The 15534-nt window shown below is 37.7% G+C and overlaps 1 protein-coding gene across 1 annotated transcript in view; it reads right to left on the bottom strand.

The window, feature by feature from the left end:
• GPC6 (glypican 6) overlaps positions 1 to 15534 on the bottom strand; it is a 751365-nt gene that overhangs the window by 512980 nt on the left and 222851 nt on the right. Inside the window, exon 2 of the mRNA XM_085305955.1 lies at positions 7937 to 8095. Within this exon, the coding sequence (XP_085162081.1) occupies positions 7937 to 8095 (159 nt within the window). The remainder of the gene's footprint in view (positions 1 to 7936; positions 8096 to 15534) is intronic.

Raw genomic sequence — 15534 nt, 5'->3', positions numbered from 1 at the left:
TAGACTAGTAGACAACAGAAATCAGTTCTCTTCCCACTGCTTTCCAGAAAGTGTCTGAGATTAGTTCGTAGAGCTAACCAAAATGCTATTATTAGATAAGTTTTATTTCAGGGCTTAAGTTTGTTTGTTTGTTTTTTAATTTTCGGTATAGCTTCAAAGCACACTTCTGGTAGTGATGGTGYTCGCTAGCTGTCTTTCCACTGATATGAAGACTATCCTTCTGCATTAAACTATCCTACTGCATTGAATTACTCATATAAGGTTGCTCTTTTAAGATCTATACTGTCCTTTACAGGTTTATAGTCATAACAGATCAGTTCACAGCACAATATTTTGGGTTCTACTTCTARGTCTTTTACCCCATTCCCAGCTAATCTCACCCTGCAATATGTGCTACCTTTACATATATYGCTGCTATTAATGACAGGTAACTGGCCTGCACATTGTTGAAACATTTACGTAATGCTGCAGTGACATGTTATTATGAATGCATAAAGCACACTTATAAGGTAACAACTGCAAAAAAAGAATGCAGCTGCTCCTTTCTATTGCCACCTGAATAGACAAGCAGCTGGGTTGCACTACAGCGGTGTAAGCAGGGGATGTGTTTTTACCTGTCAGATACTGCTATGGAATGAAAGCACTTGTATAGCAAGGGGGGAAGACTTCAGGAACAATACCCTTGTGCCATACCTTTCTTAATAAGGCATACTTGAAGATCTAGTAGCTCTGAATTATACATGCAATTTGCACATTTATCACAAAGTATAACACAAGCAGACTTTAGCAACTATGGCACATAGGCACACAGTCCCTTTCCATCCCTAAAGCAACTACCTTACTACTAAAAGTGACGTGACATATCTATGACACTCCTTTCAGAGAAGGAGCCATTTCCGTATTTTCCTGGAAGACCACAGAGCAGAGGTAAAAGGAAGAAACTTTAATTTCAAATAAACTCTAGAAAATGATGATCTTTTTTAGATAGGTAGAGATATAGGGACAGTAGTGATTAATGATTCATTTAATCATTTTTCAAATATTCCAGAACCCATTTCTTGATATACTATTTTAAAGTTTGCTTTTAATTTCCCGTTGTTTGGACACACAGGTAAAAGAATTAAGTAGGGGAAGGCAGCAAAAAGACAATAATGCTCATGTAATATAGTTGAGAAATTCATTTCTGAAATAATATTTGCCCATTTCATGAGGGCTGAAGACAACAAACGAGACATGGTAAGACCACCATTCCTATTATCCGGGGTGCTGATAATGCATATGAATCTCATTGTTTTGCAGCTTGGTTTTGATATTCAGACCTTATTTCTCATTCTTACAACACAGTTTTGTCCTTGCTGTGTGTCAGGTGTGCACCTACTGTCAGAGTAAGAATCAGGGATGGGTAACAGAGACTCTGATGACATTTTCAGAATACTGATATCTTTCATTAGTATTATGGAGTTGAGGCAGAATCCATTATTAATCCTATTCTTGTGCACATGCATATGAAACATCTTTAATGACAGGAGCTTCAGGATTCAGAAATCAGTAATTTTAGTTATGAGTTAGTATTTTTTAGACTTGGACATTAAATTGAGAAAACAATTTCCATCACAAGATGTTTAAAAAAGTGTATTATTCAGAGCTTCAGTCAAGATTATATGTTATTTGCATTTAACAGGAAAGTCTTTTTTCAACCAATAAAASATACTTAATAAATAACTCATTACTATAGTGCCTAGTTGGCTTAATATTTTTAATGTATTTTCCCCTAGAACACTACAGAAAAAAGTAGAAAATGACTTTTTAAAGGAGGAAAATAAAGCACAGAGAGTCTCAGAAGTGTTTTAGATGTTTCACTGCTATATTATGTTCCTCAGAATGGAGTTTATCTGAACAAATGTACATGTCCACAGTATAGACATCTGAACTCCGTGCCCTCTCTAATCAATATAGAGAAACACGCACTTCAGAAAGAGATTTTTCTGACTGATTTGCAGTGTATATTTTAGACAAGCATGCACCTATCATTTTCTGTTGACTACAGAGGAAACCTACAGGACACCTGTAGGTGTCCTGTAACTACACTGTGGACACCTAAAACCAGCAAGAAGAATTCTGCTCTCAGTTTAATAAGGAAAAGACTGGATTCCTGTCCTCTCAGAGCTCGTGCATTTCAACACATGAGACTGTGCGTATCAGAGTACATACAAATGTGACAGAGATTTGCCTATATTCCGACAACAGGGTTTCTAGTGAGATCCATGCGGGAGTGGGTCACGTCCCCCTGTTGCAGCACAGTGCAGCAGCTTGTCCTTCACTTTGTAMCTCCATAAACCTGATGCAGCTGGTTAGGAGATTACACGGTCCACTGGCCAGCTGCACTTAGCAAATGAGGCTGTGGGAGAGGAGTGAGAACAAGCCATTGCGAATGCGTGAAGTACAGCTCTGGCTGCAGGGAGTGCGCAGAAGAAGCCAGTGCCCACATTACTGCATGTCAGCACTGGACTTGACAGGTGACGTGAATTTGCACCCCTAGCAGGAAACTGTTCTCACTATGCAACAAACCCTTCCTTTCCAAGTTTCATAGGCTTGCAGCACCTCCCGTCCTGGTCAACTTTACTATTATTAATATCATTAATTACGTGATCTGATGTAATTTGTAAACACATTTTCACATAATACTAGAAATGATGATAAGCAGTAACCTCAATACACATCTCACAGAATTAGACCCTAAATCTTTTGTATGCCATAGGGATTCCTTGTAGGCTATTACCAGCTTTGATAGTACTTGGTTCAAGTCTACATGAATACTTTGTTTTCAAATTAACGTTTCATTTCAAATATAGTGTAATGGGATCTTTTATCAGGCACCTCTGTAAAGTTTAGAAACTTGCACCAGATGTCCAGCAAAGGCTTGCAGCATTTACCTACTACAAGCCAGCAGATGTTACCATTTTTTATGGCTTATAACTGCTGTAAGGCCTGTATTTTGGGAAGTGGAGAAGTTATGTAGTCTGTTAAAACAGTAGAGGAATTATATGGAAATTGTGACCTGCTAGCATTGAAACAGCCTAACAGTTGTGGAGTCTTAAAAATCCACCTGTCCTGCAATGGATTTTCTATTTGATGCAAAATACATTTCAAAGTAACACTGAAATCCTGTAAAACAAAACGAAACAAAGCAAAACAAACAAAACACTGTCACCTTGCCCAGAAATAAAAAGCAAAATACCTGATATCACAGCATTCACAGAATGGAGCCTATATTCTGTCACAGATCTCATGGAATTAGCATAATACAAGTATGAATAATATCAGTAATTGCACAAGGATCATGGACTGTACTATATCAGTATGGCTTTCCTGCATTCCTTAAAAGCCTCCTCCCTTCTAAACAGCCGTGTAGAAAAGGCAGAGCCTTCTGATTCCCTGCCTCCAAAAAAAAAAAAAAAAAAAAAAAAAAAAAAAAAAAAAAAAGAAGAAGAGCCATACCCTAGCACAGTCAAAGCAAGCAAAGCATGAAAAAAATATCCTGCCCTAAGTCCTTCTTCACCTGCTGACTATGACAGCAGTATGCAAGCAGTATGCAAGAGGCCCGCTGTGCAGAAACCCCCTGGCATTGGTGATGCTCGAGGCATGAGCAAGAGCCCATGTACGCTCAGCTGCCAGACCTGAGGCTCAAGCTGGGCTTGCAGCCTGAGCAGCAAGGACAGGAGAAAGTGCAGAGGACTTACACTAGCTAAGCAACTGAAATTTGGCGTTTTCCAGCTTTAAGCAGCTCCCTTATTTTACTCACAGTTATTTTTCATGCTTTTCCCACAAAGTCTACTCTGAGACATTCAAATCTGGCTATGAGGGTTCATCTGGTTAAAGAGTTCTTATTTTGTTGAGATACATGTCTGTCAACTCCACAATCAAGAAAAGACGCATAAACACTGTTTTTCCCCCAAATTCTTCTATGATAGTGGGGGGGGGGGAGAGGGGGGGGAGAAGAAAAAGAAAAGGTGATACAACATTTCTGGGATGGTAGCTCTTCCTGTAGGTATTGTTTAGGGGATTATCTCTGAAACTTTCCTTCCTGCTCTGTAATTTACACTGTTCCTGCTGGTAATGTTTTTAAGAAACATACGCAGCACTAATGGGTATGGATCACTCTTCTCCAAGACTGTTTAAAAAAAAAAAAAAAAAAAAAAGAGGACTGTGGGGAATGATGACCCTGTTAGATAGATCAATGCAGCTGCAGATTGGTTCTTATCCTGCTCAGGTTATTTTCCTTAAATGGCATCATGGCTCACACTTTCTGCTGAAGGCTATCCATATCTGTTCAAGTTCATGACAGCTATTCTTAGACACGCTTTCACTTTTAACACTATTACCAAGAATACTTCTCTCTCTCTCTCTTTTTTTTTTTTTATGAGAATGAGGAGACAGTGCCTCTTTAATCAGGATCAGATCAATTTAGCTGAAATAAAATTATTTTCTATAATTTGCCTATAGTTATTCACAGGATTAGTGAGAAAATGTCACTGAGCAGATACTTGTCTGCTCATTAACATTCATGACAAAACCTTCCAGTAGGGTTGGCTTCAGCTGCTGATGGAGCAAGACTTAAAAGAAATTGGCTTGTCTGTGAAACAGCTGCTAAGCAAAGCCACCATGCAAGGGAACTGGTGATAATAAGATGACTACACTGGGAGGGAGCACAGTATATTTTAAGCTACTTTGAGGCATGCAGTGGGGGTCCAAGAATTCGAACACGATGGTCTGTCTATTGCTAGGAACAGGAAAGAGTTGATCATTACAAGTCTGCTTATTTGGATGAGTCTTGCCCTAAACATTGAAGTAAAAGAAATCCAGGCCTGCTGTAACTCTTTGCTTCATGTGACTTTCCTGCCTATTGGAAGCCTCTTAAAAGCCTGTCGGCTCTTTCTTTTTCCCTCTAGTTTTGAGAAGTGCCATTGCCGGAACAGGTGCTCTATTCTTTGCTAGTAAAAATGATCAYCTACTGTATTTCAAGGAATCTCTCTCATTTTGAGGCTTTCTTCTTTAGTCAAGATTCCCAGGAGAGGATTCCCTGGATCCTCATGCACCCCAAACTGAAATTCCAAACCTCAAATTTTTGCAAACGACCATCCATATGGCAACGTAACAGCAAGTGTGCAGGTGTCAGCAATACAGATGTACAAATCCACGCATAAGGCTCGCTCAAGAAACATTTGGCAGCTGGTATTATGTTGTGTACTCATGCTAATTCACACTTACCAGCTAGAATATAGAAACCAAATGAAAAATACTATTGTTAAAACTTTGGCTCTGAGTGATTGCTGAACCCCGCTTACTATGTTAATATAACAATTACATACACTAATAAAACAATTAATTAGAAAAAAAAATGAATGTGGAAGAATGTGGAGCAATTACAATTCCCATCACAGTGACAAGTCCTTAGAAATGCAGAGGACAAATGAAGAACATTGTATAGGGCTTTAATAAGCAAGAACTGATGCCAGTTAAAACAAAGGCATCTTTCCTTTTTTTCTGATTGTAGCTGGTTCCAAACTTAATAATTTTTAAAGTTCTCTGTTAAGAATACCATTTCATTCACAGCTTCTCAGGCTTATAGATATTACAGAAATTAGTTATTACAGCAATTTGGAAGAAACTGCAGTTCTAGTAAAAATGCATCAGAAAAATGGATATAGAAATGATGTAGAAATGTGTATAAAGTATGTATTTGACCAGAAGCTATCTTTTCTATCTTTCTTATCACCAGATTGAGTTCCCTGGTTAAAGACTAGATCACGAATGGGATCTGGGGCAAAATCCTAAAAAGGAAAACAGTCTTCAAATCAACTCTCAAAAAAGCAATCAGAAAATCATTTGATCTATGCTTAAGTGTATGGATTTGGGACAGAAAGGACATGATAGAAAATCCAAAATACTGTAAGATACCAATGGTAAAACATATGAAAATCAGATCATAATTCAACAGAGAATACCCTTAGAGTGTCATATGTTGTCAAAACTAGCATTACCTTAAGGCATGCCTGGTACACCAGAAAAAAAATGCAAATACTGCAAGAAATTCCACATTATTTTGCAAAAGTTTCCAAAATTATACAAATGTCTACAGGAACAAAGAGGCTGGCACCAACACTAGTTCAAATTAATTCCTCACAGGAGCAATGATAGTATATTCTGTCTCAACATTACTTAAATGTTCACCCACTCCGTTATGTCTGCGGCTCTTGCTAAAAATAGGTCCTATATATAAAAACTTCCATGAAAGATTACAACTGGCTGTATTTGTTTCATTCTATGTGGTATACTAGCAACAAATAGCAGAGTCATGTATCAGAACTTCCTTGTACAATCAAAATATGAAATTAAAACAAAAAAGATGATCTCCAAAAACTATAATATTGAAGTTACCCAACAATTTAATATTTGTTTTTATGCCAAAAAGTGCCATCCTGTTTTAGATTGCAAGAAAATCTACCTGTTTTTATATTGAAAGGCACAGCCTATTAGACGGATATATTTTTCCATAAATGTATTGCTCTCCTAGAAAAACTGGGCAGTTTTCCATATAAATCAACCACTTCTGAAAAATTGTAGAATGGTATTAAAATACTGTGACATAAAGTTCAGTTGCTCAGTGATGATATTGAGACTTCACATTGCAAATTCCCTTTAAAAATCAATGATAAGCCAGAAGAAATCAACTAGTCTTTTAATCTGACTTCCTGCAGAGGAGATCTATAAGAATCTCAGAATGTAATGTTTAAAGCAGGTCAATAACTTTGAGGTATACCCTACCATCAATAAAGACATACAGCCTTGATTTACAGAATTTCAGGTTACTGAAAAAGCCGCCACATGTTCAGGTTCATTGCAATACCAAAAGGCATCAGGTTTCCAAATAATTAAAAAGGCAGCCTCTGACTCCACGGTAAATTAGGCCAGCATTTTCAGTGATCTGCATTCCTCACCAAACACCAAGGATCATCTTGGTTTCCTTCTAGAAAAAGAAAAAGCTCTGCAGTTGCTTTTGATGGTTTCCAATGTCCATGTTTATGCAGACACAAAAATGCACGGAAGAAAGCATTCAACACAAATACAGATTTCATACTTAGCTAAGGCCATGACCAAATGTTCTGAAGCTCTTTTAATGTTTGCTAATCTGCAATTTATGAGAAGAACTTCATAAATTGTGACTTGCAAATATGGATACAAGCATAAAAATTACTTAGAGTTCATTATTAAAGAAAAGTTTTTAGCAAATCGTGGCAATGGTCCCTTGATTCCTCTCCCAGATCTTACAAAGGCTGAGGGCCAGAAGAGGTCAGAATAATGACAAACAAATAAAAAACAAAAACTGCCTTTATTGACTTTCCCTAGATAGAAAAGATTTGTATTTAATACTGCCTGCGTGGTTTGCATTAAAATCCCTCCCAAATGCAACTGAGGCCTGACTGCGACCAAGACCCTCTGAGAGACTCTGTGCACTGCAAGAAAATTATGCAGGAAAAAAATAGAGCCTTAAGGCTACAGACTGCAGACTACAAATAATAGCTCTGCAATAACAAAAAGCATGGAAGATCCATAGTTCATCTTGCAACAGTGAACATAATTGCAAACCTAAATTTTGCATTTGAAATTAGGATACAAAAATTATAAGCCTCTCTATGCATATCTAATCTCTTTTCTCAACATTAGCCAAGCCTGCAGGCACTTAACAGTCTGATTCTTGATGTTATTGTAATTAAAGGCAATACTCAAAAGGCTGATAAGGGTACCAGCTGTAAGTTAACCCTTATCTTAGCCAAACTGACAACTGCATGTGTAGGGAAAAGAACATTGGAATTCATCTTGGATATCTGACTTAAATCCCATAACCTTGAAAACAAGTAAATTATATCCAGCCTACCGTCAAACTTCTTGTGCCGGGACACAAAAGTAGTGCGTACAAAGTGACTTGTTTCCTCCACTAAGTTTTCAAACTCCAGTTTGCTCTGCTGGCTTAACTTGTCCTCCATTTCTGAGGTGCAACATGTATATTCCTGAGGGCAGATTCTCAAATGTTCCCCTAGAATCACAAGAGAAAATGCATTAGAAATATTTAAATAGATATATGCCGGAGTTTTCCATGAACTTTATATTCATACATGATATCCCTTCAGTTAAGAGATTTGTGCTATACCAGGAGCTCTTTAAGGCTTGACCACTTCATTGGGAACATTTTGAATCTATATCAATGACTTTGCCACAGCTGGGCATTCTACACACAGGTGGGGAGACACGTTTTGCAGAGACTTTTTGATACTTCAGAAGCAAAACTTTTACAAACTCAGCATGATTCCTGAACTGAGAACGCCTTTCTCACAGAGAAAAACTTTAAAATGCTATGACAATTGCTTGCTTTTTGTTTGTATTCAAAATGCCTTCAGAGATACCTAGTAACATGAGCAGTTACAAGCCACCAGAGATGTCTTGCTGTCAAAACCAAAAAAACACAGAAATTAAATGTTTCTGTAATATGGTCCTACTCTGCTGGGCAGAAAGGTGGTTAGAAATGTGATTCTTTCCTTCTGTCTCAATGCTTGCCCAAATGCACCAAAACACTCTCCCCTTCTACCATTTTTCCCTTCTGCTTGAGTAAGTGACTTTTAATGACTGTGTTTGGGTGCCACATGTTTTCTTAGACGTCTTTTCTTGTCAGACATAGCAAATGCTCCACTGAATGGCAGAAAGCAATGAAGAGTTTAATTAATGCTTATGTTATACGGAAATGCAATGTAAAAGGTAATGAAAGCCTCTTATTTAATTCAATAGATTTATCTCTTGAAGCACTGTGCCAGTTCTTCTGACAATATTGCTTTCTTCGGTACAATTTGCAAGTGGAAACCAATTCTTTAGCTCATGAAATTAAAATGGTCTGTTATTACATGAAATGTGAATTTCCAATTGACACTGTACTATGGGTGTCAGAAACATTTAGCTCAGTTTGTGCAAAGGCAAGAAATTCTACCATTCCCTCTTGAGAAATAAAAAGAATGATCTGCCTCTATGATTAAAGCTACTTGTAAGGCAATGAAAACATTTAGCTTTCTGTACACCAAATCCTGATTAAAAATCCCTCTGCAAATCCCTTAAAGGTGCAAATAAAATGATACACAAAGCCCAAGGGTTAAATAAATACTGGGGACCTGATTCTCATTTATATCAAGGCACCTTTGTACCACTGCTGAGCCATAAAGAAGATTTACATGCAATTTATACCTACTTTAAGGCTACTTTTCACCATTCTTATTATGTAGTGAGGAGAATCAGGCCCTGAGGTTTATACTTCCCAAGGGTGTCATACATTTAGCTGCTGCATCATCTTGAAAACAGCATCAAAAAGAGGTTTGCACATGCTTAGAATAAACACTGTCTTGTACATGAGTCTGCCCTGACCATATTCCAGTTTTTATATTAGTTTTTGAATGAAGTCTTTTGATTTGAAGTTTAGTCACTCCCCAGACCTGACCCATCAACCCAGACTTAATTTGTTTTTCTGGAAGAGTTCACCTGTAAAGCCATGAGATTTCTTTCAGCAGTCTCAAAACTTTAAAAAAAATCACAGCTATATATCTTGAGGAAGGATCATTTCATTACCATCAGTTATTGTTTTGCAATAATACCTACAATTTCTAGCCACATACCAAACCACCATTGCGTTAAAGACTATATGAACACCAGAAAAGGAGATACTGCATTACCATCAAAATGATGTAGGGATTATCTCCCACATCTGCTAAACTCTCCCAACACTATCAGCTTAACCCCTCCCCATTCTCAAAATCAGGCATCTAAACCAGAAACAACCCATGTAAGGACTCATCAGCCAGCTGCTATCAAACGTAAATGAAAAAAGCAAAATGATGCTTGCTTTCCTCTCTGGGAGGGCCCAAATAAGCCTTCCTGGAGTAACAGTCATGTCCTGAGTTCTCATCAGAGGCCAGAAGGAGAAGGAAAACTGAAACGGCACAATTATAAGCACTTGTATAGTCTTGATTAAATAAAACATATATACCCTCTCCATACATCACTCCATTTCCTAGATAAACTCAATTTTTTGCTCAACAGAAAGCACTGGGGAGACATGCTGTCCCATTTCCAGCCACAGTGGTAGCTTATGCTTTGTGTAAGAATAACCCCCTTTAGCACTGGAGTCATGAATTTTTATAAATTCATTTTTTTCCTCCTGTTCATTTCACATTGTTTTTTCTTCTTCTCTGTCTGGCTTTATTTGCAATATTTTCAGAGCTGCCAGAGTATCAATTGAACTAATACTAATCATCAAGACTTAGTGAACAACAGCCATAGGTGTAGGTTTTTAAGACGTTATGTTATTCTGAGTATTACAACACATTAAAGAATATTGAATTCAGTACTACAGTCATTTGTGTAGTATTACTAATTTATTTACGATCTTAGTTTCTCTTTACTACAAAACCTACTTCCCAATTTATTTTAAAATGCACCATAACAACTATGATCTCATTCAGATAGCTACTGTACTTATTTCATATATCTACATATGGATTTTCATCAAGTTTCTTCTTTTTAATTCACTGGATTTTTATACAGTCTTTACACTCTTACCTGCTGAAATAGGAAACTCATTATTATCAGAAATAGGCACAACTTCTACACCACCTCATCCCTTTCCTAACAATGTATCTTCCTGTATCATCTATACTAACCATCTACCTTCACTGCAAGCACTTCACTAAACTATGATCAGCTTTTGAAAACAGCATTTCTAGTTCTCCTATCTTCCCCCCATGGACTCCCTGCATTTTGGCGGAAAAGAAATAATAACAAAAATATTGTGTTACTCTTCATGTTCTGCTTCAAGATCATATTTTTCCTCCTCCTGTTCCCTGCACTGGAGGTTCAGGCCAGAGCATAAATCAAGCAGAAGTATCTTCCTCTGCTCTGCGGCAATGGAGTGTTTGTAGGCTGATCAGCCTAAGAGCTAAGATGACGACTTCAGAAATCGTGGGGCATAAGCATGTTTGTACTGACCGTGAGCGGCTGCAGATCCCAAAGGCTCGCAGCTCAGCTAAAAAAAAAATGTGGGCAGATTCTGTAGAAATGGCAAATGGAAACTTCCTCATACAAACAGTCCTTTTTGGATGCTTGATCTTAATTTCCCTTTTTAAAGCAGTGATTACCATTTTGTGTTTGTGCTTATTAATCCCCCAATTTATATTATTACAACCAGATCATTCATTACCTGGAAAATAAAAGCAGTCATTATTTTCTCAAAAAAAAAGGTCATTTTTTTTTAATTAAGGGTGGTGTTCTTATTTTGTTTTGGCTTTTCTGCTTATTCCATGCAAATCAGTCGTACTACAGGCTGCTTGGATTGGAAATAACTCTGCAGGCTATATTTGAATGTGCTTCCTCTATTTCCCTGAACAGGATCATTTACCATTTGAGTTTTGTAGTATATTGTTCTATTACTCTAAAATGAGTTTAATCGTTGATTTGTGTATATACACACCTTAAGTATTTTGCAGGCTCAAAATGTGCTCACAGCTAATGTGCCAATTCTTGCCTTGGGAAACTCCATATGGTCTACATTCTTATGCTAATTTTAGCGAAGATTTTATGGCGCAAGTGGCATTGGATATAACTGACTGGTTTCTCCGTGTCGCAAATGGTGTCTCCACAGACAAGCTCRACAGACCGTAGTTACGCTGCACCAGCATTATGCCAGACGAAACACGTATTAACTCAGCAGTTCCCCGCAGCTTACCACAGCTCCTCTAACCACCGTTTCCAACCGAAGATGCTGACCTACATGCCTCTCCTTTTGTGGCCTGTGTTATATAAATCAAATCAATTGCCTACTACAAATTCAGCTGCCCAGTACTCAATTTCAGTTTTATTACAGCTGTAATCTCACACCTGTCTTCACACGTTCCAAATTGGCAACTTTTGCAGTTGAGTTTGGTAATCGTGCTAGCGTGTTGCTGTGAAGTGTAATAAAACAATTTATAAAGCACTTGTTTTATATTCAGATATACAGCAGTTTGGTGTTGCCACAAAACGCTACAGAAACTCACTAGAGCTTTATGAAAAATTGCAGCTTACAGCTCTCAAACTGAATAAATGCTTCTTCTGTGTWTCAAAATGCCACAACTGATTTGAGCACAGCAACTACTTCCAGATGATGCAATTTGAAGGTGTAATAAACCCCATGGAATATAACACTGCCCTTAACAATTTCACCACCAAATTTCATGGACGCCCAATGTAAGCACTGGTTACAGTATTACAGCTGGAAGCATGTTTACAGAAAATATTTTGCATCAGCCAGAATTCTTAAGGGTCACGTTGCAAGTTTAGAAATTTCAGACACAGTTCTTTACGAGGTAGTCAGTTTTTTACAGTTTCTAAAACTGTAAAATTCATAAATTAAAAAACAGTACAAAACTTTTTACCTATATTGTTCTGCCTACAGAATGGTAGGACTAATTAATTGTATGACTGGTGATAATAGAAACATACGATCACTGCACTGCTTCATAAAGCCAAAATGAACAAATGTCAATAAATACAAAGGGTAAATGCAACATGTGCTTTCAAATTTGGTCTTCCTGTAAGCACTGACAAAATTTAAAGGAAGACAGAGTCGCTTCACCTCCTTCATCCTGTGAATCAGGTTAATGTGATTGCAATTTTGGACTTCCTCATTAATTACATTTGTTAAAAATACAAATATCTGTCTTTATGGATCTGCTTTGAAGACTGAACATGAGACCAGCTCATATACAGCCCTTGGTGGAGAAGATTTATTACCATCTTCAGAACTTCATACCTGTCAGAATTACAAAGGGCTGCAGCTGCTGCAATTCTATTTCTGGATTAACATTTTCCAACTTAYTTCTATACTTTCTATATTTTACCTTTAAATACAATAAATAGAGAGGGGGAAAAAAAAAGAAAAAAAAAACCTTATTCAGCTATAACCTTGCCCCCTGCTTATTGATTTGGTTCTCTGTCTGTATTGGCAATTATGTTTTTGAACATCTGCTTTTCAAAGCTGGTAATGTGTTAAGTGCTCTGCCTGTGAAATCAGGACTAAACGCTAAATATGGGAGAACTTTCTATGATCGCATTATTAAGTTTCTACCATGGAACACCATTCCTCTCCAGCACACATATATCCTTCTGTCACTCATAAATGTAAAGATAAAATAGTGCTGTAGAATAATTTGATTTATAATCACCTTTATCTTAAAAAAGTACCATGTTTTCTGCATTAACTTATTTAGCAGTTAAAACTAAATTAGAAAGATGAGTTTCATCATTTCAGCCAATATTCAAATAATGAAAATTAAAATATCATTTTGCTGGACAAAACCTGTTCCCTAACGAAGAGTCCTAAGGCTCCTTCTGACTTTGTAATTATCTCCTCTGTGGGGTATAACAGCCCTGCAAGCAGCCTCTGTAAAATTGCACCTGACACTCAAGCTGCAGAATTGAACTTTCCCACTTAAACTAAAAGGAAACAGATTATGTTTTAAATTAATTCTATTGTAATGTTGCCCTGACAAGTGCTGATGGGAGCAATGTTTGYGCAKAATATGATACCTGAATCAAGCTCCYTGTAAAATACAGAGCATKCAGAGCATGCCATCAGAACTAWATCTCCTGGTTTAAATCATCAGAATAACAAACCTGAAAAACTTGCATGTCCACTAGACTTTAATAAACCAGTGCAACTACCCCACGAAGGAAAATGACTCATTTGTTTGCCCTGGACCCAAATCATCTTTCCTCAGATTTCTTTTGTTCCGTGAGTGCTTTGAGGTCAATTAAAAAATGAATGCCTTCCAAACAGACCGATAATTAGTTAACAGTCTCTTCATTATGAGTCCCACAGGGAACATTCATTTGCAAGAAGCCCTGACCCTGTTGTCCTTGGGAAGCCCTCAGTAATAAGTTACAGAAGCCGAGGCCAAGGCAAACCTGTTCAGACCAGGACTACACAGCTGCCAAAGAAAGAGATAAAGTCCCTAGAGCCTTCCTAACTAAACTACCAGAAGCAGTACCACCACTCCAACGCTCAAGTTCATTTTATTTTCCAAGCATACGGAGTCAGACAATTGGTTTTTGATAGCGCAGTTTGTGAGAAGAATCTTTAGTTACCTCTCGGGGGGTGCATTACTGACATTTTGCTCGGCGCGYTGCGGAAAGCAAACCGTGCGGCTGTGATTCAGCATTGCACAGTTTCATCATCTCACTGGCTTCATGGCTGTTATTTTCTGATTTCAAAGCACGCTCCTGCCTGGGAATGGCAGCCAACTTCCCCTCCCCCTAAATTGATTTTTGCTGTTTATTATGTCCCCCACTATAGTAGCAGAAATATCTTATATAATAGTATAGTGAGAAGGAAAGCACAAGCAAGCACATTGCGTTACCATGCTCATGAAATATGGTGTAAGCAGTTTTTGTATTTCRGCTGCTCTCTGAACAATTTTATTATTAAGATAGCAGGATGACATTGTACACAACCATGCAGTTATGAAGGGCAGAGTAACACTGGTTACACTATTACTAATATGCAGGCAGGAACGTTAAAGTTACATGAGCTACAGTTATACCATTCGACTGCACTGTAAAGCATATTTTAAAGCTGTGCAGAACACTTGCTGATCACTGTATCGCCATGAATAAAATCCATGTTTCTAAAATACAAAACATAACAACATGTGTTCAAGAGTCGTTAGTCACGGTGCTCTTCTATTCTTCAYACGGCTTCAATCTGTCCAAAGAAAACTTTTTACACCAGCATTGGACAGATRTATCTACTGCCTCGCTCTTCTGATTGATAATGACGTGTTCCTACAACATCAGTTGCAGAAACAGTTCATAAAGGCAACTAAGCTATACCTTGGGTTGGGTTTAAGTCAGAGGCTGTATCAGTTACTTCACTGATAAGACTTCGGTGCTATTGCCATGAGCTCTTTTCGGAGATACTCTTCAGCCTAYGCATACAACTCAGTCTCTGAATTTCCCATTTCCTTACTTGCTTAGGTACACAAGCATACAAAAAGGGAGGCTTCAATTTATAAAGACCTCACAGTCCTGTTATTGTACTAGCCCAAGGTCTACACATGAAATATCAGGGTGAGAAACTATGGTCTTTGGCCTTTCATTTCTTTTTGGAACCAAACATYGCAATGAACAAAATGCCACTCTCAGCTCTTTCAATATTAACCTTATCATGACACTAGCTGTAAGGCAAAAAACAAAACATCTTCATCAAGTTTGCGTGTGTTTGAATTTACAGGGAAAAAAAAGAATCTTCCCTTTTCCCCAGTGTATTATAAATATGGCCACAAGTAAAATGAGTAGAAAAATCACTGAATGCAAGAATCCAAAGAGATGCAAAAGSTAATGGCCTGTTACCCTCCACACAGGGGTTCTGCGCTCTGTGATCCAAGTTTGGTGCAGTGTGGTTGT

The sequence above is a fragment of the Rhea americana genome, unplaced genomic scaffold (genome assembly GCF_003343005.1).
Source record: "Rhea americana isolate MKP2758 unplaced genomic scaffold, rheAme1 scaffold_23, whole genome shotgun sequence".
NCBI lineage: Eukaryota > Metazoa > Chordata > Aves > Rheiformes > Rheidae > Rhea > Rhea americana.
The sequence above is the reverse complement of the archived record's forward strand: the minus strand, read 5'-3'. Positions and strand labels throughout refer to the sequence as shown.